Below are 27,676 nucleotides of genomic sequence, written 5' to 3'. Positions count from 1 at the left end.
AAAAAGTAACCACACACTAACCAATATGGCAGTGACTCCACGAATACTGCAGTGCGTGCTTATCTTTGGAGGACACTTTTAAACAATTTGGACACATGCACAGTATTATAAGAAAGAATGGGAGGTTGTGGGACCAAGTGGTATGCAGGATAAGTGCTAATTCTGTGCCAGCAAGTCAGTGGTGTGACGGTGAACAACACAGAGCTACAGAACAGCTGTTTTGGGGTGCAGTTCATATATCATGTGTGTCTTACATATTTATTTTGTATCATTGTGTAGAGGTTACATGGTAATGGGAGACTCCTTCAACACATCCTTGTTCAAACAAACTTTTCAGCGAGTGTTTACCAAAGATGTCCAGGGACAGTTCAAGATGGGCTTTGGAGGCACCTTAGAAATTAAGGTAGATTTTGGAATTCTCTATACATCTTGTAGAAGGTCTGATGCTGTTATTCCATTACATGTTCCCTTGCAGTCAGGACAACTAACAAAAGTTATCAGAGTAAGTTGTTAGGGCTAGCCGTAACTGTTCAGTCAGCATTTCAGATTAAACCTTTAGTCCTAGGATCTTTAGTATTTTTACTGTGAAAGTAAGCTGTTGAATTTAGAGTGATCGTGCTGCTGCATTCATTGTTTGGGCAAGACTGTTAAGTCCTCCTCCTACTGACTGACTATGCGGTAGGAGGCTGAATGTTTGATGTATGTCTTTGCAGTCAGCCCTTGGCCTCCAGTATGCAGCATTACATTGATAAGTATGATATTTAGATTCCACTCACAATACTTAACTGTATATTTAAAACAAATCTTTCTCGCTTCCTGGAAAGGAGGAACAAATCTTTGATTCCTACATTTTCTTTCCTGCCAGTGTGGTGCTTGGGCAGCATTTGGTAAAAAGTACACAGTTTGCTTTATACCATGCTCTGCTGGACATACAGAAACAAATGAAACAAAGTAGTATCCACAGAATCATAGAGAGGGTGGCGCGGGCACTCTGGAGCTAATCTAGTTCAGGTGCCAGGTCTGAGAGAGGATCCACTCTCTTTCCCCTTCTGGCTCTGATATTTGTGACCAGATTAGCCTTTGAAAAGGTAAAAAACCAAACATATGAACTGCTACAAAGAGTAGGAGGAACTAAGTTATACAAATGCCAGAAGTGATTTTAATACAGAGAAGAATTCACAGAAGTCTTCCTTTAGAAAGGAATACACATGTGACTTACAGCAGATGCAGTGAGTTGTGTAAGATCGCAACATGGGCACAAAGACTCGATGGATGGTCTTGCAAAGGGACCCAACCACAGTTCTGCCTTGAACCAGAAGGAAGATGGGTTATATATATTTTAATAATAAATAAAAGAAAAAACTCAGGACTGCTGCAGCATTAAGGGAACTTTTGCTGTCCTGACAGGGGTTAGAAAGGGCCATAAGTGCATACTGTCCAGCAATGCAGTGTCCATTTGGCTGAAATGGAGAAAAGCCTGCTTGGTTTAGTCCCATTCCCAGGCATAGAAAGCTTATTCAGCTTTGTTTTTGTATGTTGCTGAACTGATAAGGGTGAACTGCCAAGCCGTAAAACAATCGGAGAATTGAGGCTCCCCTCCGCCCCAACGGTCCAGTCGCTGAGTGGCCTTCGGGCATAAGCTGGACTGACCGGGACAAGCGCCGGAGATCGATCAGAATGGCGTAAAACTGAGCGTAGTCAGAGAAACTGACCGACAATGAACGTGAGTTCTGAATAAAATGGAGTAGTTTGAAAAGCGATCCCCCCCCGCAGTTGAAAACAGTGTTTGCAAAGAAGGACACCTCTTGTGCAAATGAGTGGCTAACGGACACAGCCATACCATCTCAGGTTCCTACTCCTGCTCATCTTCTAATGTGATTTTTGCCATCACGTGTCAGCAATAGCCTTCCACCCTCTGCATTGGACAAACAGGCCAGTCCGGTCGACAAAGAATGAATGGACATAAGTCTGACATCAGAAACTACAACATTCAAAAACAAGTGGAGGAACATTTTTACCTTCCAGGACATTCAGTTGCTGATCTAAAAGTAGCAGTTCTCTTACAAAGGAGTTTCAGAGGGTGATTAGAAAGAGAGACTGCTTAATTGCCACTGATAACAAAGCTCAAGACAATACACCCACCTGGACTGAATCATGACTTAGGTTTCCTGTCCCATTACCAATGCTGATTTCTCCATGCCTGCTACCTCTCTGCATATCACACTTAATCCATTCACACCTTCTATTGTCATTTGCCTGCTAATGTCATTTGGCATCTGAAATCACTCCACTTTCCAGTAAATAGGACAGATGGACTCCCATTCTAGCTGCATCTAGAGGGAGCGGTGGCACAAGCGGTAAAACGCATGCATTAACATCATAGTGAACAGCCCTATGGCTGTTCGAGACCCACCGCGGCCGGAGTGAGCTCCCAGCCCTAGTCCTAGCTCCCGCCCACCCAGTGGTTCGAAAACATTAACATCTAAAGCAAGTAGATAAATGGGTACCCACCCTAGGTGGCAGGGGGCACCTCCCCACTAGTGGGGTGTGCAGCGGAGGCGGCGGTGGTGGTGGCGGCAGCAGCGGCGATAGAACAGTAATGACTGAGTGGAGTGTTGGAGCAGCTGAGGAGCGTCCAGCGAGTGCGGCGTGAGTCCGGCAGGGGCGGAGCCACAGAGGTGCGGCAGCACAGCGGCGTAGCATGACGGAGCCGGAAAGGACAATAGTCGGAGCTGCGACAGCTGCGGGCCGCGCACCAGGAGGAGCCCCGCTGAGAGAAGGAGCTGCGGAATCAGAAGATCTGCCCCGGGACACGGAAGAAGAGCGCCAACGTCTGAAGCCGCCGAAGAAAGCCAGACATCAGCAATGAATAGGCCTTGCTGCCAGGTGCTGGTAGGAAGTCACCCTCCCCCCTCATGATTGTGGCCTTAGGGAACAAATAATTGTGTAAGCCGCTCAGAGACCCCTCGGGGTTCGAGCGGGATACAAGCCAAAAGTATAAATAAATAAATAAATAAATAAGATCAACGATAGAAGAGAGAAGATAGACTCCACTTTTAAAGCTAAAGAATTTTTGAGACGTCAGCTGGGGACAGACGAAGAGTCCAAAGAGGAAGAAACGAAGTCTAGTGACTCTGCTGCCTTGGGAACAGAAGATGCTACCTCGGGAACAGAAGAGGATTCTGTGGCAGAAAAGGGTGCAGGACCTGCCAGAGTGGTATACGATTTTAGAGACAGAAAACCGAAGTAAAGGCAGAAGGACTTGGAAAATGGCCTTTTGAAGCAAAGAATAAGAAGATGATCAGAGACTTCTCTCATAACAAGTAACAAAATAACATATAAATAGTGACTCGTTATAAGCAAGAACTCTACAAGTATATTGTGATATTAAAACTAATTGTACTAACATTTTTGTTAACAGTGAAAAGATCTCCTGCTCTTGGGGCTTTAGTTTAGTGTGAGTTTAGTGTGGTTTGCTTTCCTTTATCCTTATGTAGTCCCTTCCCTAATATTTCTTTGTAGTTTTTGTAGTATTTGCAAAATAAAAAAATATCCCTCCGGGGATTAAAAAAACAACAACACAAAAAACAATTCTTTAGGGATATATTAGAATATCACTGTTTTTTCCCCTTTCAATCCATCTAGACTTCAAGAGAAATAAAGGTATCTGGAGCTATTGGACCCTGCATTTCTCTCAATTCTAAAGGGCCTTGTGTATCAGAAAATGTAAGTTGACAAATCTGTGCTTCGATTCTTTTGCAGTTGGTGCTACAGGAGTCTGTTGGGTTTTTTTGCTGCAATGCATTAATGCTGCATTCCTGTGCATACTGTTTGGGAAATCAATGGGACTTGCTTCTGAGTAAACAAGTATCAAACAAGTATCAAAATGCAGGACATTCGCAAATACCCCCCCCGCACCTCCAATGACCTCTGCTCCACGCCCAGAAGATGGCAAAAAACCTCCAGGATCCCTGGCTAAACTGGCCTGGAGACAAATTGCTTCCTGACTCCAAAGTGGCGATCAGCATTTCCCTGGGTGTGTAAGAAAGGACTACAAGAACTAAGCACTTCCTGCCCTCCCTTTCACGATCTGCCTAAATTCACAGAATCAGCATTGATAGTCTTGCCTTCAGGCAAATATATTATTACTTACTTCATTTATACCCTGTCTGTCTCCCCAGTGGGGATTCAAAGCCACTTATATCGTTCTCTTCTTCTGTGTGTTATGCCCACAGGAACCCCGCTGTGGGTTACCTAGCAAACTTTGATAGCAAAGTAGGGGTTTGAACCTGGATCTCCCAGATTGTAGTCCAGCAACTATAACCACTATGCTGCATCCTGTAACAGCTTTTCCTCTTTCCAAATTTACCGGCCCTGAATTGCTTCTGAGTTGTGTAGTAACAAGTTGCTTCTGGTTGTATAGTAAAGAGAGTGGTAAAGAGAGTGGGGCCCGTTCGCGGGGAGGGAGGGATAGAAATATAATGAAATAAATAAATAATCTATAGCAAAGGTACAATTTTGCTGTATCTAAATCACTGGGGCAGTAATTGTCAGCTGTAATAAGTTTTAAAAGTCCTATGGTTGCATTCGTATAAAGTGTCTTCTTTACTCAAAGCATTATTTGCAATCTTTCCACAGGAGATAGGAACAGGCGGTACCTGTCAGTGGAAGATTTGTGGACTTAATCCTAGTACAACTCTAGCGTTGTACTTTGAAGTTGTGAATCAGGTAAGAGGAATTTTTTTACAGCTTATTTAGTTCAAAGCCAAGGTGCAACAATGTATTGTGTTCTTATAGCTATGTGGAATTTTGCTGTTATTCGTTATGAATATAGTCTACTGTTCAGTCATGAAGCTTTGACTTTTTTTAAAGTTACAAAAATAGATGTCCTCATAATTGTTAGTGGCATATGAAAAAGTGAAGAATTATGTGGTGTTTCTCTCTAATTGTTAATTCTTAGAATATGAAGGTATAGTCAGTTTTGTATTTTTAATATCTAGATTATTAAATGGTTCATGAGAGAAGAACCAACATACCTTTAGTAGGAAGAATAAAGGAGTAATTGTGGTATCTAATCACTAATACGATTATACCATGATCTGAACATGAAGCTTGCAGAGTTCCCAAGGAAATAACTAGCAAATCCATTGTTTGTAAATATTTTATTTAGGCTTTGCATATATTACAAACACCCACTGAAGGATGAAGGTGTTTTATTTTTGTAGCCTAGCCTTCAGCATTTTAAGAACAGCTCACGCAGATAAAACTAAAGCAGAAATGTTAACCTCTCCTCATTTCCATCTCCTATATGCCTACCAAGGGCTCATATAGTTATTGGTAATACTTACAAGAGTTTAACATATTCAGACCACATCACAAACTCTGGGAAGGTTCTTTGGAAGTACTTGAGCTCACCTGCTCCCCCTCCCCTCACAGTCAGTTTTGCAGTTGAAAACTTCTGCTCTCTCATGAACCAGACATGTATTATTGTGTACCTGAATCAGGCAAAACAACAAATTGCAGTTTGTTCTCTTGTTTACAAATCAGAATTCCAAACTAAGAGAACAATCCAGGGTTTGTCATTTGCTGGGGAACACATGAGGCTTAAGGACTTCCAAAGTTTGTTCCTGTAATGACAAATGACAGCAACTATGGGCTATTGTTGCATCTGAATGCAGATAAAGCATTTAACTTGGAACAGTCAGCATTGCTATATGTATTATTTATTAACTTGTCCCTCTTACTGTAGGGACTATGTATTCTTGATGTTGATTAAAGTCTGTCCCTACATTGATTGCATGCTTTTAAAATCTCCCATGTTTCTTTTCTTTTACATTGTTTTTTTTGCCTAATTTGGAAGCTGGTGCAATTTTGGATTAAATATTGCACAAGGTGGATAATAGGCTTTACTGACTTCAGTTTTTCACGTAATGGGTGTTTGCAAAGCGTATTATATTTATTAAAGTGGCTTGTGTCAGATAATTTCTAAACATAGAGTAGATTTTGGTTGTGATACAAATCCTAATCTGGTGGTCATGCTATACAATAGTTTTGGAAATTTTGTTCAATGTAATATCTACATTTTTCTCTTTGGAATAGCACAATGCTCCAATTCCTCAGGGAGGGCGAGGTGCAATCCAGTTTGTGACTCAGTATCAGCATTCAAGTGGACAGAGGCGCATTAGAGTAACCACTGTTGCCAGAAAGTAAGCCTAAACGTCTGATGTCTAAATTAACACATCTGTGCTACATATACACTATTCAAATAACAATTTTATGCTTAGAATTTAAGCCTTAGGTTCTGAGAGGACTTCTAATGTAGATAATCGCTTAGGGTATTGGTTGGTTAGAACAGGGGGAAGGAGGGGTGTAGAGAAAAATATCAATAGATAGGGCTGCCTGAGATCTTTGATTAATCAGTTTGTTAGTGCAGGAAGAGCTGTGGAGGCTGCTGAGTTGCTGTAACTTTTAGCTGCTCCCCAGTGGCAACTTGGAGTGTGCGCTCGGTATATACTGAGCCGCATAAATACCCCAAAAAATACAGGTTAGACAATCTGATTCGGCTGCCGAAATAGCCACACCCAAATAAAAGCCAATATTATTCAGCTTTTATTTGGGTGCAGCTAGAAGGCATTTAAATAGACCACAGTCTCTTTATATGCCTTCTGAGTTCATTCACTGAGTCATGGCAGCACAACTCAGAAGGCATTTAGAGTTTAAATGCCTTCTGAACTCACTGAGTTGCAATGACACCGCAGTACAACTTGGCGAGTGAAATTCTCTATTATACCCTATGAGGATGGTATAATGGAGCCAAATAAATTCGGGTTTCCTGAATATTTACCCAATAACAATATAGTACCGATACTAGTATTCGGGAATGTTTGAGAATACCGATATTTTTTGGGTTCAATAGACCCGAATCAGGGGAAATTTTTTTTTTTTTGCACATCCCTTGTGGTAACTAACCATGAACTATGAGCTGCTTACAGTAATGCAGTCAGTTGACAGGGGCAAATGGGAGCCAGGATACTGCAGACTCCTCCTACTCATCAGTACAGCTTTGGAAGCTCGATAGGAGACAGCAGAGGAAAGAGGTCTATAGCAGGTACAGGAGAGTGCTCTGTGGCTCCTCTGTGGAAGCCTCTGTGGCTTCCTTAATTTGAGGCTCTGCAAGGCCTTCTAGTATAATGTCCAAATAAGCTCTGAAGAAATATAAATATGTGATAAAACAGTTGTTGTTCTTTTGCAGTTGGGCAGATGCGCAGACGCAGATTCAAAACATTGCTGCCTCTTTTGATCAGGAGGCAGCTGCCATCCTTATGGCCAGACTGGCAGTGTACAGAGCTGAGACAGAGGAAGGACCGGATGTTCTTAGGTGGTTGGACAGGCAGCTAATCAGACTGGTATGATATTAGAAATGCTTTAGAAGCTGTTTCTTTTCCAGGGTCCATGAGATGCTATTTTCTCTGTATGTCTCTCCCCTCACCCTGTGGCCCTCTCAGTAACATGTTGGATCCAAAGGTGGCCTTCTGGAAGTGAAAGGACTCTTTGTATGAATAAGAGAGAACTTTTGGATCCAACTGCTAAAGTGCAATGTGATGGCATTGTATTGTTTTGTCCTACCTCACATTGTTAGTTGGCACAGTGGAGTGGAGTCAACGTACAGCATGATAAGAACATAAGAGAAGCCAACGTTGAATCAGACCAACGACCCATCCAGTCCAACGCTCTGTCACACAGTGTCCAAAAATACCAGGTGCGATCAGTATTCCAAATGAGGTCGCCGCACTGATTTATGCAGGAGCATTATGATATTGCCTGATTTGTTTTCAATTCCCTTCCTGATAATCCCCAGCATAGCGTTGGCCTTTTTTAATTGCAGTCGCACACTGTCTCAACATTTTCAGTGAGTTTTCTACTACGACTCCAAGATCTCTCTCTTGGTCAGTCTCTGCCAGTTCAGACCCCATCACCATGTATTTATAGTTAGGATTTTTGGCTCCAATGTGCATCACTTTGCACTTGGCCACACTAAACCCCATTTGCCATGTTGATGCCCACTCGCCTATCCTCGACAGATCCATTTAGAGTGCCTCACAATCCTCCCTGGTTCTCACCACCCTGAACAACTTCATATCATCCGCAAATTTAGCCACTTCACTGCTTACTCCCAACTCCAAATCATTAATAAACAAGTTAAAAAGCATTGGACTGAGTACTGATCGCTGCAGTACCCCACTGCTTACCACTCTCCACTGAGAAAATTGCCCATTTATACTCACTCTCTGTTACCTCTTAATTAGCCAGTTTTTGATCCACAAAAGGATTGTCCTTTTATCCTGTGACTATTGAGCTTACTTAGGAGCCTTTAATGAGGAACTTTAACAAAAGCTTTCTGGAAGTCAAGGTAAACAACATGTTTACCTTGTCCACATGTTTGTTCACTCAAAGAACACTAACAGGTTAGTGAGACAAGATCTTCCCTTACAGAACCCATGCTGAATCTGCCTCAATAGTATTTGTTCATCAATGTGCCTACTAATTCTTTTCTTAATAACAGTTTCCACCAACTTACCCAGTATCGACGTCAGACTGACTGGCCTGTAATTTCCTGGATCTCCTCTGGAACCTTTTTTAAAGATGGGAGTGACATTAGCTACCTTCCAGTTCTCAGGAATGAAGGCAGATTTTAATCAGGAGATCCATAAGTTCACATTTGAGTTCTTTCAGAACTCTTGGATGTATGTCCTCCGGGCCTGGTGATTTATCAGTTTTTAAGTTGTCTATCAGTCGAAGGACCTCCTCTCTCATCACCTCAATCTGACTCAGGTCTTTCAACACCCCTCCTGACATTAGCGGTTCTGGAGTGGGCAAGCACTTCTCATCTTCCACAGTGAAGACAGAGGCAAAAAATGCATTCAGCTTCTCAGCCATTTCCCTATCATCCTTCAGTACTCCTTTTACCCCTGGGTCATCCAAGGGCCCCACCGCCTCCCTGGCTGGTTTCCTGCTTCTAATGTATTTGAAGAAACTTTCATTGTTGGTCTTTATGTTTTTTGTGATATGCTCCTCATATTCCCTTTTTGCCTGCCTGATCACAGACTTGCATTTTATTTGCCACAGCCTGTGTTCCCTTTTATCAACCTCACTGAGACTGGCTTTCCACCGCTTAAAGGAATCCTTCTTACTTTTTACAGCTTCCATTAACCATTAACAGTTAACCATGCAGACTTTTTTGTGTAATTTGTGCCTTTTCTAACCTGCAGGGTATGTGTGTGTATCTATCTATCTATCTATCTATCTATCTATCTATCTATCTATCTATCTATCTATCTATCTATCTACCATCCATCTATCTACCTACCTACCTACCTACCTATCATCCATCTATCTACCTACCTACCTACCTACCTATCTACCTACCTATCATCCATCTATCTATCTATCATCCATCCATCCATCATCCATCCATCCATCCATCCATCATCCATCCATCATCCATCCATCCATCCCCTATCTATCCATCCGCTATCTATCCATCCCCTGTCTATCCATCCCCTGTCTATCCATCCCGTCTATCCATCCCCTGTCTATCCATCCCCTATCTATCCATCCCCTATCCATCCATCCCCTATCCATCCATACATCCATCCATCCATACATCCCCTATCCATCTATATAATGGTTCATTGCACTATAATAGATATAATGTGGTATATATATTTTTTGATGGTTCATTGCACTATAATACAATGAAGAAGAAACTGAAAAGGAACAGTGGCTGGTCTGTGTGTAGTTTCTGTTGTGTAATTTTGATCTCAGCAAGATTCTGGTGCAACACACAAAGGCTTTTCTGTGTAATTTGGATTTTGGATTGGAGCACTTATTAGAAAGTTTATCTTTGCCAGTTTGTTTAATAGATGAGATCTTCTGTTTATGGTGTTCATTCTGCACAGATTATTGTACACTTAAAAGGCCCTGAACCCCCTTTCTTCCGACATAAATAGTCGTTTAGAGCAGGAGCTCCCTAAATACTATCATGCTATGAATTTGTTTGCCATATCTTTACATTGACATTTGTTAGAGAGACTGATGCACAGTTCAGGTTATCATATTTACCTTACATTAGATAGATAACTGAAAAGAGCAGCAAAACTGTGTTTTATAACTTTGTGTTTTTAATTTCCCCCCTGTACATTTAAAAAAAGTTTTTCTAAATCTTTAATACCAGTGAGCTATGTCAAGCTGTATTTTCTAGGAATCTTAATTGTATTTCCCTTCTTCTAAAAGCAGAAAAAGAGCATAATAATAAAGAATCTGTTACATAAAGCTAATACCCAATTGTTAAGATGAATGTTGCCACCTACATCTGTAGACCAAATAGTTTTACCCTGTCCAGCACCCTGGCTAGATTTCATACCTTTCACTCGTTTGGAGTCAGCGGTCCCTAGAGTAACAGTGACAAAAGTATTTGAGCAAGTCATCTATTGTCAGAAGTGTTACACTTGTAACTTTGATTTATATTTAAATTTCTCCAGTGTCAGAAATTTGGAGAATATCACAAGGATGATCCAAGTTCCTTCAGATTTTCAGAAACTTTCTCCCTTTACCCACAGGTGAGTAGGAAAAAATTGAAATTAGAGATCTTTCTGTAAAAAGCATGATAGGACAAGAAATGGAGGGTTCAAAAATCCCACTGAGTTCTCTTCCCTTTCTGCCTGTAACTCTCTCTCTGCCTGACTGCCTGCTGCAAAGTAAAAACAGCTGCATGTGAGCTTGAGGGTCTATATCCATTCTGCTCCCATAGAGCAGAATGGGAGCTCTCACTGCCTGTCACACTTTGAAGGCCATTATCAGTGTTTCCAGGGCTGCAGAAGTCCACCCCCCCATTGCTTTAAAAATTAATTGATCGTCTGCCACACGAATCGCTGACATGAACCACACAAACCTCCATGAAAACCATGGAGGTTTGTGGGAGGTTCGTTGCAGACGTGTTTGCACGACCCTCGGCTCATGAACCATGAACCAGGAGGTTTTTGTCAGGGATGTGCATTCGGTTTGTCCAAACCGATTGCACCCCAGAAAATGGCCCATTCGGCCCCCTTTCGGGCAGCTACGGGACGAATCAGATTCTCTGATTCGAATGGTGAGCAGGCCAGGAAAGAGGGGCGGCGGCAGCTCTGGAAGCCTTCCCCTGCTCACCCGCTTCAGCGGGAGGGCCAGGGAGGGCAGTGGGCTCCCTTCACTGAAGGGAAGACAAATTGCCTTTCCTTCAATGAAGGGTGTGTGCCGCCTCTGCGGCGTGACTGGGGGGGATTTAATCTTTAAACCTCTAGTCACGCCATAGAGGCGGTATGCTCCCTTCATTGCAGGGAGCCTGGGCAAGCCTCCCCTTGGAGGGAAGGCAGTTTAAACTGCCTTCCCTTGGCTTGCTCAGATGCCCCTGGCTGAATCTGATTCGGCTGGCCAAAGGAGCCCTGAATCTGCTTTAATTGCTGAATGTGGCATTCAGGGGTCATTTGGCCAGCTGAATCAGATTGGGCCCGATTCGGGAGAATCAAATCGGTTGAATTTTTTTTTTTGCACACCCCTAATTTTTGCGATGAATATAGGTTCGTGCCCACCCCTAGTTTTGATGTCCTTTTACAAAACAGCTGGGCTCAGGTTTTTTCTCCATTCTGTTTTGAAGAATTATGCAAATTGGTCAAACCAGCAGAATGGTGATTGGAAAAAATAGATATTACTTGTACTCTAACAGTACACACAGTTTGAGAGCCAGTTTGGTGTAGTGGTTAAGTTTACGGACTCTAATCTGGGAGAATTGGGTTTGATTCCCCACTCCTCCACTTGCACCTGCTGGATGACCTTGGGCAAGCCGTAGTTCTGGCACAGCTGTTCTTGAAAAAGAGCAGTTTCTGTCAGAGCTCTCTCAGCCCCACCTACCTCACAGGGTGTCTGTTGTGGGGAGGGGAAGGGAAAGGAGTTTGTAAGCCGCTCTGAGACTCCGAGTGAAGGGCGGGGTATAAATCCAATCTCTTCTTCTTTTTCTTGGCTGTGACATGCTGACAAAAATATTGAACGGAGTGTTGTGGAATATAAATGTAACATTATTTCTGTGCTGTTTTATTCTGTTTCCATCTGTGTGATAGATAATTGATTCTTATGCATCTGTCAGTGCTACTTTTCCTTGTAGAGAAACATGACAAAAACGTCAGTTTATATTTTACTCTAAAATGCCTTCAGAAATGGTTTCTGGGGAAACATGTTATTGCACTGTGGGGCATAAGTTCCAAATGTGCACTACTTCATGCATACACACATGCATACTCTTGTAGAAACATGCATACCTGTACTTACATTACATAACAGCAATCTAATCTGAATTGTCTGCCATCAAGAGGAAGAGCAAACATTTCAAGCAGCAAAAGGTTTTGAAAGAAATTCCTTATTTAGGGAAAATTCAATGCCCATGTATTAAGTTAATTGAGCTTAATGCCCTATACTGATTTAGGTGTTTTACTCATTGAGGAAACACAGATCTTTTCTAGAGCTATTGGCCTTGCTTTGTTTTGCAGTTTATGTTTCATTTAAGAAGATCTCCATTCTTGCAAGTATTCAACAACAGTCCTGATGAAAGTTCTTATTATCGCCATCATTTCATGCGTCAAGATTTGACTCAGTCACTTATAATGATTCAGCCAATCCTCTATGCTTACTCGTTCAGTGGGCCACCAGAGGTATGATGTCATTTAACCTGCACACCTGCTGTTTATGTCTTGTCTTGCCACAAGTATTCAGTTTAGTGCTGGCAACATCTTTGAACAGTTCAAATTAAAATAAAACTAAGCAAAATAGTCCCACATGCATTTAATTTTTTCCATCAGATGCCAGGTCAAACATTTGTACTGATTTCAGAAGATGCTTAAGTTAGGGAGGAGCTTCAGGAATGTCTCTCCTATGTGCTTTTGCCATTTAATAAAAGATACTGTCAGTCTTTCTGCTGTTTGAAGTTGAGATGCAGTGGGTAATGTTAAAGTTTTGGACCTGGAGGGGGGGTAGCAATAGAGATACCATCACTAACTTCTGAAACCTGTTCAGATTACAGGGCCTACTAAAATTTATTAGGGATGTGTGTTTGTTCAAATTTTATAAAATGACCTGAAGAACTTCTTTGAAGAACAAATAAATTTTATTCCTCCTTCTGTTTTCAACTCCATCATTTACTATGCTGTGGGTTGTTGCTATGGCAGCTGGCTAGGCAGGCAGTGAGCCAGTCAGTAGGTGGGAAGACATTTCCCTCCCCTCTTTTCTGGCATCTTGGATGGTGTAGTACCCATGTAGAAAGGAAGAGATGGTTGTACAGTAAGAGAGATTTTTCTTCCCACTTTCAGCTGATGGTCCACCAGACTGCAGCAGAACCCCCCAGAATGTAAGTGCTGCGGTGGTTGTGAGGTGGAGAGAGGAAGGAAAGGAGGTAAAGGGCAGAGGAAAAAGGGTTGCCCATTGAAACAAAGCTGAATATAAGTAAATATGTAAGAAATTTGTTTTTATAAGAACTGCATGTTAACTTTTGAGTTTTGCCTTGATTCAGTGTAGGTTGACTTGCGTTCATCAGCCCCTTATACTTGCCAAACAGCTGAATAATATTAATGGCGAAGGACCTGGCATGAGTGAAAAAAAAAGATGCAGTGTGGTTTTGGTAGGGAACTGTGTCAGTCCCCTTCTGGTATTGCCATACACGATACAGCTTTTTGTCTTTTCCAGAATAGTTTTATTTCTGCTTACAATACTGTTAAAGTATCAAACAAGGTATAAAATAAACAACATTATATTACACTGAGTTATGGAACTTTTTTATTGATAACAGGGAACTGATAGTGCCTTAAAGTATTAACTGTATAGACCTTAGGACAGTACAGTAAAAACAATAAGTGCCATGTTGCAAAAGAAGGAACACTTAGAATGTCGGAAATCAAAAGAGAAGCAGAAAGCTAAATGAGGAAAGAAGTCTTGCTGTTCTTCACTTTGTTCCCCCCCCCCGGAATATATTTTAATAAGAATTTGTTTTCTGAACCAGCAGACTTAAAATGAGAATAACGCTTTATAGAGATTACATTTGAGGTATGCTGAAGGAAAATTTCAGCAGTGATTGCTTTTGAAAGTAATGTGACATCCTAAATGCAATTGACACAACTGAATCTTTAAAATTTGATTTTTTTCTTTTCTGCACATGTAATTAAGACATTTCTCCTCTTTATATTAGCCTGTTCTGTTAGATAGCAGCAGTATTCTGCCTGATCGCATTCTTCTCATGGACACTTTTTTCCAGATCCTTATTTATCATGGAGAGGTAAGATCAAATCACATTTAGCTCCAAATCTGACCCTTTGGAGGTATTTTAATTATCATGAATAATGATCACAATATCTAGAGCTCTGCAAGGTCATGGACAGACCTGGAAGGGGCAGCAGTTCCTTACACTGTATCAGAGGCTATTTCTAAACTATTCAGTTTTGGGAATGAATTAGTCATGCAGTGTTGCTTCTACAGGGAGAGGAAGGCAGTGTCTCTTTCATGGATGTCAGTATCTTGATCTTTAAATTGCTCAGGGCCATAATTGCAGATGGGTGTTCTGAAGTGCATAAATCCTTATAGGATAAGGATCTGGGAACTAACATGTGTTGCTGTTGCCAGTAATCTGCAGCTCTTGAAATGTTTTAGCTTGGTATTACACAGGGCTCTTTTTGTAGCAGGAGCTCCTTTGCATATTAGGCGACACACCCCCTAATGTAGCCAATCCTCCAAGAGCTTACAGAGCTCTTCTTAATATGCAAAGGAGCTCCTGCTACAAAAAGAGCCCTGGTATTACACAATTCTGTGACTGTGGTCCACAGAAAAATCCCAGTGTTTAATGTAAATTCTTTTTAGTAGAATGAATCAGAATATCCCATCAAGGTATGCAAGCCTTCTTTGTGATATTTTGGTTGGTCCAGATAAAAAGATATTACATTAACTTTTGTTTTTGGGATTTTATTGTGGATGTCCCATCAAAGAATGAGGCTAAGTATAATGAAGGAGATCTACATTGGACTCTTAAGACTTAATGAGCTATTGCCTAAAATGGATTATCATATGATAACATTTGTTATACTGGTTTTAATTGAGTATCTTAAGGTAATGATTTGCTCTCAGTATATATGTACTTAAAACGGTGTCATGTTCAGCATTAAAATATTGATTTACTTTTTTTTCATAAGATTTCTTAGGGTGCGTTCAGACGGGCAGCTAATACTACAATTGGCCAGGCTCTAATTTGATCCCGATCTTTTTTACCTGACATTGCATGACCAGACAGCTCCCCTTACCACGTGCGTACTCCGCAGTGGATTGTCTAGACGGCATCCACCTGAAGGAGTTGTGCAGTTGGTTTTTAAAAAAATTTTTAAAAAAATCTGTTTGCGCATGCGCGCTTCAACATGTACTTGCTTTTCCGCGCATGCGTGGAGTTGAATGATTAAAGCACTGCCAGTGGTACCTCTCTCTAGGTACCTTTTTAATTAATGCAGTTCATAAAATTCACGGTCCATTTAGAAACGTGAAATTTTCCGGAACGTTTGAGTGGAGCTCTGCGGCTGTCGCACGTTTACACATTTATGCGATTTCATTAAAAAAAGACTTGTAAAATTATTGCCTTGTAGACCATAGCTCAGTGGCGCAAGTCAGGCTACCAGGAGATGCCAGAGTATGAAAACTTCCGCCATTTGCTTCAAGCTCCAGCAGATGATGCACAGGAAATTCTCCATTCCAGATTTCCAATGCCACGATACATTGATACGGAACATGGGGGTAGTCAGGTAACTGAATGCTGCTTCACTTTAGAAAATCACATTGATACATCTTACCTTGGTAGGGATCCTGCCTTGATTAATTTTTATGTTATACCTATGAAAGACATATGAACTGTGACTCTGGACTTGACATACTGATCTTAAGACATGTTCTTGTATTGGGTTGCAGTAGTCTTAAACTACCACTGCACATTCCTAGCCTTGGGCTGCTTTTACTTTCCTGTGTGATTCAGACAGACCATAAGGAGTCATTCTTCCTACTGTTTGCAGAGATGACATATCTTGTCTTCAGGCATGCTGTCCACATAGGAGCACCTCATCAAGTTGGGATCTCAAGTCATACTCCCACTGTCACAGTGCCACTGTTTTGGAATATATCAACCCACTTTATATGACACAGTATAAACCCATTTACATTAGTCTTTCTCTTGAGTGTTTAAAAGAAGCACACATGTAGATGTCATGTATCATAACATAAAAAGTGTTGCCTAATGAGGTTTCCTTTGTTATAATTAAGATTGTATTACTTCTGTTATCTGTGTTTTGCAGTATTTGAGTTCACATCTCATAACTTCTGTGGATAATTAAAAGTAAGAATCTTGTAGAACTGAATTAATGAATTTAGCTGAAGATACTTATCATCCACCTCAGGGCTCCATTGAACATTCTGTGCCAGGGGTTGGCATTGTAATTGGTATGGAGGGCTGCTTTAGAAATGCATTGTGAGTTGGAAGGCTGCCCTATACCTGGTGGACATGAACTTGAAAGTAGTTGTATCTTTAACTGAAAGCGAAAATCTTTTAAAATCTTTTTAAAGATAACCAGACTTGTCTGCCTGCAGGCTACATAGCTACTACCTCAGGGTAGCGTGTAACCTGCAGGCTATATAATGATCATTGTTCTATGACACTGATAGATTTAAATTATTAAAGCAATAACTTCAGTCATTTTAATGATTACTTAAGGGAATACCTTTCTTCTCTTTTTTATCACAGGCTCGTTTTCTACTTTCAAAAGTAAATCCCTCCCAGACTCATAATAACATGTATGCCTGGGGACAGGTACGATTCCAAATGATTTAAACAAAATTGAGATCATTGAAAGGATGTTATTTTTTGTCCCAGCTTTTTTTTTTTAAAGTAGTGATTCCTGATAAAAATGGTTAAATAACACCATCCAGGTTATGGAAGTCCTATATTGCTTTTTTGCAATCCTTGGAAATTAATGTTTCTCATGCATGACTTGGAAATGCTATGTTTTATTTGAAGACCTTCCATGTGTCAGAACGTTTAGACTACCTTTCAGTTAAGCAGATGTGATGGCACTAGTTCTTCAGTAAACAAGTCTAATCATTGTATTAAAAGCAGAAAGTGTCAAAGCTTTAGAAATAATGAAGACAAGGGCTTCTGTAGTGTGTGACTGTCAAAGGATCTGATGGCAGTCTGGAACAGGGCAAATTACTCAACTATATGGGAAGATACATCTTGTAGCCATGGCAAGTGAAGCTTGTGCCATCCATTACAGAGCTGTATATCTCTGATGTGGGCAAACAGGGGGATGGCTATGTCTATCAAACATGCTTGTGAGCTTCCTTGGAGCATGGAGCATCTGACTAGTCTGTATTGATAGCACTTGCTTACCTTAATGGGTCACTGGTCTGATCCAGCACATCAGTCTTAATGTAAAATGAACTTTGGGAGTATAACATTTACAGCTGATGAACTACTTAGCTAAATCTTTACAATGCTCAGGCTTCTCATTGATGAACCTTGGCTTTCACACAAGAAATTCTTCTGGAGTACTTAAGGAGTGGATTTCCACAATGAATGTGACCTAGTATTTACCCTTCTTTAACAGGAATCTGGAGCACCCATTCTTACGGATGATGTCAGTCTGCAGGTTTTCATGGATCATTTGAAGAAGCTTGCTGTATCAAGTGCTGCCTGAAGGGGTGTGGAGTGTAACAGATGTTGATAAGCTGAAGTGGCATTTTGGCTTTATTTTCCATTTTATGTAATTGTAAAACGAATGCTCTGATGTCTGCAAGCTGCCTAACTACATTTTAAAACAATGTAGCTCTCAAGTGAACATTTATTGTCAGAAGCCCAAATACAAATTGCAGTTTTGGAAAGCAAATTAAATTGGAATACAATTAGAGAGGAAGTTTGTCTTAGTCTATTGATTGTAACTTTGTGTTATCTTTTATAATGGTAGAAAATATTATTCTGGCATGCACTGCAAGACATGCTAAATGCAATAAGAAGACCATTGTCAGTACTGGGCTTTCATGATTTGCCTTGTGGCATATTCATGTTGATTTCTTTTGGCTAGAGAAGAACAAAGAAATTGATTATAAAATGCTATAAACTCAACTTTCAAGTGTAACCTAAAATATTTGATTTATGCAGGAAACAGGAACATGTTGATGGTTTTGAAAAACTGTTCTGTTATTTTCTTCTTTTTTTGTGGTAGAAACCTTTCTTTATAGTTGAAGAAGCAGAAACTGAATTGTCTGTTTTCCAGAGCTTACAATTGGGCAGTCTTCTAGGTAATATTTGGTAAAGCCTGTGACTGCTACAGTTAACCAAACCTGAGTGCTCTCAAAACAGAATAATAAATAAATATGCTATACCTGGCAGCTGTGTCTGAACTAAGGAAAACTGTACAGTATAGTATAGAAACAAAAACATGATAACTGACACTAATTTCCACCAGTAATGTACAATTTCATATTCATAGCCGTATAATATTATGATACTGTGTGGTGTTTGTTTTTTGTTCTGCTTCTGTTTTGTTATAAATTATGCAAGTTGAAATTCTTGTTGAAACAGTATTATACAGTACAAGGTATAATTGTAATAAATCTAGTAATGTTGATGTTTTTGCTTTGTTTCCTTGCAACAAACGTGTTCACCTTTTATTATTAAAGTTTTTATGTATAGAACAGATGCTTGCATTGTGAAAACTTTTCTTTACATGCAGTAAACAAATTCAGTAACAACTTCTCATTTAATAAATTAGTAAAATATCATCTGCTGGGGATTCCTGAATGCCTTCACTAATGTTTGTGATGATACCTGGCAAACTTTTCTCAATTGTTACAAATTCTAACCTTAAGCTTTAACGACATCAAATCTGCATATGTTCGCATAGTAGTTTCTTCAGGCTTTCAGATGGGTTTCTGCACTAATAGACCCAAGTAGCAGACTTCTTGTTTAGCAACCTTAACTTTGAGAGCACTGTTTTTGGTTCTCTGCACATTTGCCTGTTCCTTGGAGGCATTGTCCTACTTGGTCCATAGATACACTGCATGAAATGTAACGTTGCCCTCTTAACCTTCACAGCCTTAACCATGCAAGTTACTCTATTCCCATTTAAAAAGAGACTTGGATTATCTTTGTGGTTGTGAAGTCAGGTGGTCATTTGCATCTCTGGTTAATCTCTGACAACATATGCATCCAAGTTGGTATTATGGCTTGGCCTATCAATATGTCTAATCCCATCTATGGATACTTAAATCCAGAGACTGGGAGCATGGACAGACAAGACAGATCTTTCCACAGACTTGAGAAAAGCCCCTGGTTTGCAAAAAAATCTGAAATTCCAAAAAGGAAAAAAAAGTTTTAAACCGTCCAATAATAAAAGGAGTGCTTGTAGCTTTAAAAAACAGATGCTGTCTGTGGTCATTACTAGGCAACCACAACAGCATTCAAGCATTGGTTTCTGTTAGGAAAAGGCAGAGGGATGGGGAGGGGCCCTTTCAAGGGCTGTTTTGACATTTGAAGGAGCATGTATTGGGACCACGCCCAGCAGCAGGTACTGGGCAACTTGTTTTGACATTTGAAGGAGCATGTATTGGTACTGGGCAACCTGCTGCTATGTGACTTGCATGACTCACCCAGGCCTAGCTGCTTGTTACTGTTCAAAAGCAGCTGACTTGTGCATGCCAGTGTAGTGGCTAGAGTTTTAGACTAGGATCTGGGATACCCAGGGTCAAATCACTACTTTACTGTGGCAGCTCACCGGATGACTTTGGGCCAGTCATATATGCAGCCTAACCTACCTCACAGGTTTGTTGTGAAGATAAAATGGAGGAGAGGAGAATGATGTAAGCGGCTTTGAGTCCTGACTGTGGAGGAAAGTGGGATATAAATGAATTAAATAATAAATATAAAGGTTGGTTGGTGGGTTGGAAGGGGAGATGGAAGCAGGGAAAAGTGAGGATTTAGGGGCCACCAGAATAAGGGAAATAGTGTGGGGAAAGGATACAGGGGAAAGTGAGGTGAGCCCTTGCAAATCTTTACAGAGTTTTCCACTGTGCAACTGGGCCAGGCTTAGCCAGCACTGGGCAACTCAGAATTGGGGAAAAGAGAAGGAAGCAGGAAAAGGGGAGAAAGTATTGGGGCTTTCAAGGAAGGGAAGAAGGAAATTGTGGGGGAGGAGGAAATGATATCTCCCCTGCAAGGTCCCTCACTTGTAATATATCTAATTCTCAACATGATCAAACCTGTGGATACTTAAAGCTGGTGACTGAAACTATGAACACGCAAGATAGATCTTTCTACAAACCTGAAAAATCCTCCAGATTTGCATAAAACCTGAAATCTAAAAATATACATGGGTTAACCCCCCAATAATAGGAGCACCTGTAGCTTAAAAAATGCCCTCACTAGCTATTACTAGGCAACCATAACAGTGTTGCCAGCCTTCAAGCCTTCATGTCTGTCATTTAAGACGGAGAGGGTCGAGGCTGTTTTGGCCTTTGAGGGGGAGGACTCATTGGGACCAGGCCTGCCTGCAACCACTGGCTGACTTCCATGGCTCATGCAGGCCCAGCTGCTGCTATTTTTCAACAGCAGCCACCCTGGGTTAGAGGTGTGTAGAGCGTAGGATCTGGGAGACCCAGGTTCAAATCACTGCTCTGCAATGAAAGCTCATTGGGTGATCTTGGGCCAGTGACATATTCTCAGTCTAATTTACCTCATAGGATTGTTGTGAAGAAGATGGGGAGAAGATAAAAGGTTGATTGCTTGGTGGATGGGAACGAGAGAAGGAAGCAGGGAAAGGTGAGGATATGAGGGTTGCCAGGAAGAGGAAAAGAGGAAATAATGTGAGGAAGGCAATACAGGGAAAAATGAGGTGCCTCCAGTAAGTCCTTGCAGGTTCCCCAGTGAGCAACTGGGCCATAGTTTTCCTAGGGAGAGGCTTCCAGTGGGAAGGAAGGAGGGAAAGGTGAAGGCAGGTTGGCTGGAAGGAGAAGGAAGCAGAAAAATGAGGTCTTTCAGGGAAGGGGAAGAGGAAAAAATAGGGCAGGGGAAATGAGATGTCCCCCACAAGTCTTTTTGGGTCCCCCACTGGTTTATTTCTAAAAGTTAAACATTTAATTAACTGATCTTGAGAAATGATCATACTCTCCCTCTTTTTGGCCAAATCAAGCTCATTAAATGAGAGTAATACAGCATTAGTGCTGGATGAACCCTAAAATAACACACTGCACCAAATCAATCAAGCAGACTGCTTCATACAGGACACTCTATACAAGATGAAGACCAAGGCGGCTTTGCCTAGAGCTGAGGTCTGATTGTTTCATCTCTTTAGGTTAACAACATGGAGGAGAATCAATATATTTTGTTCTCTATCAGAAAACATTCCTTAACCTCTGAGGAGGTATCAGTTTTATTTCTGTACAACCGTGCATGCATCAGAAGTACTGTTTTATAGTTACGCATTCCAGGGCTGAGACCTGAACTGAAAAGAAATGTTGGGGGCTACTTACAAGTGAGTCTGGGTGAGGGGGGGGGAGGCAGGGTATATATTGAACAAATAAATAAAAATAAATTTTAAGACCTTGTAGGAATTTTGTATGGTAACAATAGGCTGGATCCCTCCTGCTAAGTGAGGAGCTTTCCCCTTCCTCAGTTGGCAAAGCTGATTGCTTAAAAAGTAATATTTAGGAGTAGACCTGTTGTACCAACCATGAAGCTTATTGTTTATTCTGTGAGGCTGGTGTAGCATTCATGGAGCTGGTATACAACACATGAATCTGAACTGGGGCATCACTGTTTACTGTTCCTAGAGTCGTATCATGTGCTTGCATAGTGCTGGAAAGGGTAAGCGAAGGATGGCAAAGCCCAACACAGTTCTTTGTCAATGTTGTAATGCTGCTTTAGTTGCCTGATAGTTGATTTTATATTACAGATGCATATACACATGGAATATGATTCTATCATTCTAGTATTTATGATCTATAAATCTGCTAAAGTGATTGTAGAGTATTGAGATGCATAGTAGCAAACCACAGGACAATGAACCTGGGATTCTTAGACTGATACAAGCTAAATTCCATTAATGTTAGAGGAATTAACCACACGTCAGTTCAAATACTTGAATTTAATGTGAAAAAAGTTCAAGTCCAGTGGCACCTTTAAGACCAACAAAGTTTAATTTTGGTTATAAACTTTCATGTGGATGCACACTTCTTCAGATACACTAAAACAGATTTCCTTGCTCCTGAGACTGTCTATGGCCTTCCTTTCAGCATGGCTGAGATTCTGTTGTATGCGATCGTGCTTGTTGATCACATCGGTTTGGACTCTATGGCGAAAGCATTTGATGTAGAGATCCAGTGTGGCATTCTGATAATCTGTACCTGTATGTAATGCTTGAGGAAATCTGTTTCAGTGTATCTGAAGAAGTATGCATCTACACATGCAAAGTCTCTCAGTTCTTGCTTATACCCAGAATTGAACTTTGTCCTGGGATTTGTACGCAGGTAAGAGTGCAGAGGATTGAAGCTTGAATAGGATTCTTTTTGGTCAGGTCTCTGTAAGCCTCAAGAGGGCAGTATCCACTTACTATACTGCAGAAGTATTATGCTCCTAGAGACTCATGAAGTACTTCGAGTCAGTGATGTTGTTTCTGACTAAACTGAAATCTATTATTAGGCTCTACATTTTAACTTTTAAATGCCAGAAATATAAATTTTCTGCTTTTTTGGTTTTTGTTTTAACTGAGAAAAACATAAATGCTGTTACTAACAATATTTGTAGTGTCATTGCTGAAGTGTTCCACCTGCATTCTCAACTTTGCACGATATCAGTTTAACTTGCCATCTGCAGCTGAAGTTCCATACATTAAATGGCATGAATCCTTTGCACCGAAATAGCTCTTGAGATATAATCAGGTTCAGGCCAAATGGTATTAGGATATCTGCAAACAGTTTATTGAGATGAGCAACATCTCCTCAGATTTTCCCTATATCATACGGCATTATAAGAACTTACACCATTACAGAAGGGAGAGGAATGGCTTGGGAAACAATTTATTAGTCATTGTACAGAAATTTTACATTGATAAGAAACACATACTGAATCTATGCCACTCTGTCTTCTGGCCTGAGCTTGGCACTGAAACTATTTTTGGTTTATGACAGGATTTTTGCTTCGCTTGGGAACATGTAGGGGAAATTGTTTACTATTAGTCATTTTAGGTCTCTCTTTGGTCTTTAAAATAATTGATCATAATGTGTTGGTGATGTTTCTCTGGGGCCTGACTAACCCTAAGTTATACCTTTTGTTACTTTGAAGTGGCCTCTAGAATGCGTCCACCATTGCCGCGGCCGACGCCCCGCCCTCTAATGGTCTTCATGACTGCTCAGAGCAAAAAGCTGGAAACTTCTAGAGCTAGCTTTTAGTCATGAATGCTGTTTCCCTCAGAAATGTAGACTTGGACTGTGCATACTCCATAGGGAAGCAATGCCAATTGAAAACTGTTTTTTCCCTCCAGCTCTTTTCAGCCATGCTGGGAGAAAAAGTTATGGCGGTATGTGTATCTTTAAGGAAAAAAGTAGCATGTAATGGGAGGTGACTTGCAGCAGAAAAATGGGTAGAATGTATACTTGGGGTGGGCATGTAATGCAGATAAAAAAGCTTTTGGATTTAGGAAAAAATATAATGACATTGAAAATGTATGGTTTGAGGGAGGTAAAAAGTTAATTTCTAAAATGTATAAGATATTGTTAAAAACAGAAGATGAGACAGTTAAGGAACAAATGATAAAATGGGCAGTTAATATGAACAAAGAAATATCTATGTCATCTTGGGAATTTTTATGGAAAAATGCAATGAAAATATCAACATGTAACAATTTAAAAGAAAATTGCTTTAAGATGATGTATAGATGGTATATGACACCAAAAAGATTGCAAATATGAACAGTAATATGTCAAACAAATGTTGGAAATGTAAAAAGGTAGAGGGCTCATTTTATCATATGTGGTGGACATGTGACAAAGCTAAAATGTTTTGGACTGAGATACATGCAGAAATGGAAAAAATTGTAAAATGTAAGTTTAAGAAAGAACCGGAAATACTGCTTTTGGGACTTAAAATGGAAGAAGTCAATATGGCGAAAAGGACATTGATGTGGTATATGATCACAACTGCCAGAATGACATATGCCCAATGTTGGAAACAAGACAAGACCCCGGAAGTTGGGGAATGGATTAAAAAATTACTTTTTATGGTTGAAATGGATAAAATGACAAGAAAACTTAATAACATTGAGGCGGAAGAATTTTTTGCAGACTGGAAAGATTTTAAAGACTATTTGGAGAGATATTGGGATGTAAAAGATAATTTACTTTGCTTTGAGAATTACAGAAACTTAAAAGATACCAGAAAATAGATAATGTATAAGAAGAATAATTGAAAGATAAGTTACCTGTGGATGTAAATAATAAAAAAAAGGGAAGTAGAAAAGAAATTTAAGAATTGGGCAGGAGGTTGGAGCACTGTGGGAAGCCCAGAAGGGGGGGGGGAAGGGAGGAGGGAAGGATATATAACCATATAAGTTTTGATATATGTTTTGACTGTTTGTTTGATTATATCCTAATAAATTGTTTTTGGGGAAAAAAAGAGAGAGTGAGCCGAGTAGCCAATCACCTAAGATGTTCTCTCCAGGGAAGATTAATTCTTGAACCCCCTGATACTCCGATACAAGCAGCATATTAAAAGCCTTCTTTTTTGTGCATCACAACCTGTATCTTGAATTATGCCCGGAAACAGATTGGGAGCCAGAGTAGATAAGCCAAAAATGGCATATGGTCTCTACCACCCACTCCAGTCAACATCCTGGCCGCAGCATTCTGCACCAAGTGAGGTTTCCAAACCCTTCTGATGGCTAGCCCCACAGAGAACACATTGCCATGATCTAACCTAGATGTAACCAGATGGATATGCACCACAATAGCTAGATCTTCTCTGCCCAGGAAAAGCTGCAGCTGGCTAACTAAGAGAAGCTGGTAAAATGCACTTCTGCAAAAAAACAAAGACAAAAGAGCACTGATGTAGTGGGAGAAAAAATATTTTATTTGGTTATACTGCCCCTACTGTGTAATTGAATAAGATAATAATATGTGAGTTGTGATTATGCTGAGTAGAATTAAACCTGGTAGTTATTTCAAGGGGAGATAGTTTATACTGTCAACAATTAACAATGTCATGTGACTCCCACTCGGATTCTGGCGACAAGAAAAGCCTCAAAGCAACTACTTAATGATCTTTCTCTCTGTGGAGTTGTGGCTTGGGGGGTGGGGAATCAATGTGGTTGTTCTTATGCCTTTTTCTTGGAATATTCACCCATACTCCCCAAGAGCAGGGTGTATTTCACCAAGGGGAAGTAGTTGTCATACTGCTGGGGTTACCAACAGGCCTGGAGAAAAATGTCCTGTCCCTTTAACAGAGGCTTACTGGGATGCTATTCAGCGAAGGAGGATATTTTCCTCCATGCCAAGAAAAGCTTCAACTGCCCATTTCCACACATTTAAGTCTTAGTTATAAAGACAGGACATTTTCCTCCTTGCCAGTTGGCAACTCTACACTGCTCTGGGTGGGTGGAGAGTTTGAGAGTATGGGATCGTGAAAAATTCAGAGACATTTGAGGTTTAAGACTCATTAAAAAGAATTGGGCTGGTTGATGATCAGGATTACTTTGCAGGATGGAGGGAGAATAGAGTTTACACTTATGGCTTTAGGGTTGCCAGCTCTGGTTTGAGAAATACCTGGAGATTTTACTGGACGACCTGGGGGAAGGCAGGGTTTTGGGAAGGGAGGGACTTCAGTGGCATATAAGGCCATCAAGTCCACCCTCCAAAGCAGCCATTTTCTCAGGGGAATTGATATGGAGGTCAATTGTAATAGTGGAAGATCTCCAGGTGCCACCTGGGGTTGGCAGCCCTACTTATTTTATGTATGTTTTATCATTACTAGCCTATGGCCCATTGAGACTGGAAGGCCTGAAGGCTAAAAATTAAACAATGCACTTGTTACCAAAATGTGCTTTAGGATTGCTGTTTGATAGTTGTCCCACCCTTTTTGTAGACTGAAAGTCTTCCTTGTATTTAGATGGCTGGTAGTTTTACATGTATTTGTCTTCTGATGTTTTTTTAAAAAAGTGAAAAACAAATTCCAGTTGGATTTACTTAGCACTGCATAGCACAGCAATTGTATTTCAAATTCTTAGAGATAGCGCACAAGCCAGAGGGTAACTTTCTGGAATGGGAAATTGATGCATTATAACCTTTATTTGATTTGACAAAGAATTGCCAGAAACATTAATCAAACTGAGACAAGCAGTTTCAGAAAATGCTTGTTTCTTTGGAAATGCAAACTTTCACTTTAGAATAACATTAATTATGTTCTGAACTTCAGGTGAAGAATAAATTGTTCTGCTAACCACAGTAAAGAGGTAAACAAGGTTTAACAGATGTAAAAGTCTACAGTTGACTGCATTCACTAAATTTGTACTTTCTGTGGAATATATGTGCAATATCATGTCTGGCCCTTCCATTAGGAGAACAAAGAGAGTTTGTGTTTAAAAATTAAAAATGCATTGAAGCCATTTGTTTAATTAATGATAAACTAAATTTATGCCTTCATTAGTAATAATACAATTTTATGGTTGTATGTTTATAAATGGCAGGGCACAGAGGTGGTTTAGAAGGAAGGGGAGGCTGCAAGGGGAAAAGTTTCAGAACTATTCTTATGGGAGGAGGCATAAGCTAAATCCAGGATTGGCAGCACACAGTCATGAATTTAAGTGCAATTGTTGCTGCCTTGATTACTCAGAGTGCAAGAGTAAAGTTTGAGAAGAAAACATGTGGCCCACAGAAGAGACCGAGATCAGATAAGACACAGTGGGAGTATAAGGTTCCATGGGTAGTGTGCTTTTAAATCACGTCTGAGTGCTGAAGGAGTAAGTGGTAAAAGATGCCAGTCATTGTCAACCAGCTCCAGAGTCTTGACTTCCGGCCGGGGCAGCACGAATGGCGACTGGGTCTCGGGACGTCTCCCGGAGCCGGATCGCCCAAGCACAGCCTGGGGGGGCTCCTAACCAGGGGGTGCTTTGAGGAGAAGCCTCTTGCCGACCAGAAGGTCGGGAATTGAGGCTCTCCTCCCTACCCCAAACGGCCCCGGCTGTGCCTTGCCCCCTATGAGGGGGATAGCAACGCCACCGGAACAGCGGAGTGGTGAAGCGCTAAAAGTTTGGTCCGGAAGATGAGACAAGTGAAGAACTGTAAGTCGGCATTCGATAATTAAGCAGCGGCACTAAAGGGCTCCCCTCCCAAAAGAAGCGAAGGGAGGGAGGGTTCCCCCCCACATAAAAGAGACTTTTAAAAAGGTGAAAGAGGGGGCGAAGCTTTAGACGGCATAAGCATTTTACCTTCTGAGAGGGTGAAAAAAGCGGAGATGAGGGAGCCATCCCAGAGAGTTGCGGCTAGAACTTCCAAAGTGTAAACAAAGTTGCAACATGGCAGGGGCCGGAAA

General features: G+C 40.8%; 1 protein-coding gene across 1 annotated transcript in view; it reads left to right on the top strand.

The window, feature by feature from the left end:
- SEC23A (Sec23 homolog A, COPII coat complex component) overlaps window positions 1-18,614 on the top strand; it is a 38,834-nt gene extending 20,220 nt beyond the window's left edge. The window contains exons 10-20 of the mRNA XM_015426358.1: window positions 280-403; window positions 3,646-3,726; window positions 4,639-4,728; window positions 6,100-6,206; window positions 7,253-7,406; window positions 10,542-10,619; window positions 12,579-12,740; window positions 14,267-14,353; window positions 15,702-15,857; window positions 16,847-16,912; window positions 17,709-18,614. Of these exons, the coding sequence (XP_015281844.1) occupies window positions 280-403; window positions 3,646-3,726; window positions 4,639-4,728; window positions 6,100-6,206; window positions 7,253-7,406; window positions 10,542-10,619; window positions 12,579-12,740; window positions 14,267-14,353; window positions 15,702-15,857; window positions 16,847-16,912; window positions 17,709-17,798 (1,195 nt within the window). The 3' untranslated portion in view covers window positions 17,799-18,614. The remainder of the gene's footprint in view (window positions 1-279; window positions 404-3,645; window positions 3,727-4,638; window positions 4,729-6,099; window positions 6,207-7,252; window positions 7,407-10,541; window positions 10,620-12,578; window positions 12,741-14,266; window positions 14,354-15,701; window positions 15,858-16,846; window positions 16,913-17,708) is intronic.
- Window positions 18,615-27,676: the final 9,062 nt, after the last annotated feature.

This window comes from Gekko japonicus, unplaced genomic scaffold (genome assembly GCF_001447785.1).
Source record: "Gekko japonicus isolate JY-2015 unplaced genomic scaffold, Gekko_japonicus_V1.1 scaffold719, whole genome shotgun sequence".
Classification (NCBI taxonomy): domain Eukaryota; kingdom Metazoa; phylum Chordata; class Lepidosauria; order Squamata; family Gekkonidae; genus Gekko; species Gekko japonicus.
The sequence above is the reverse complement of the archived record's forward strand: the minus strand, read 5'-3'. Positions and strand labels throughout refer to the sequence as shown.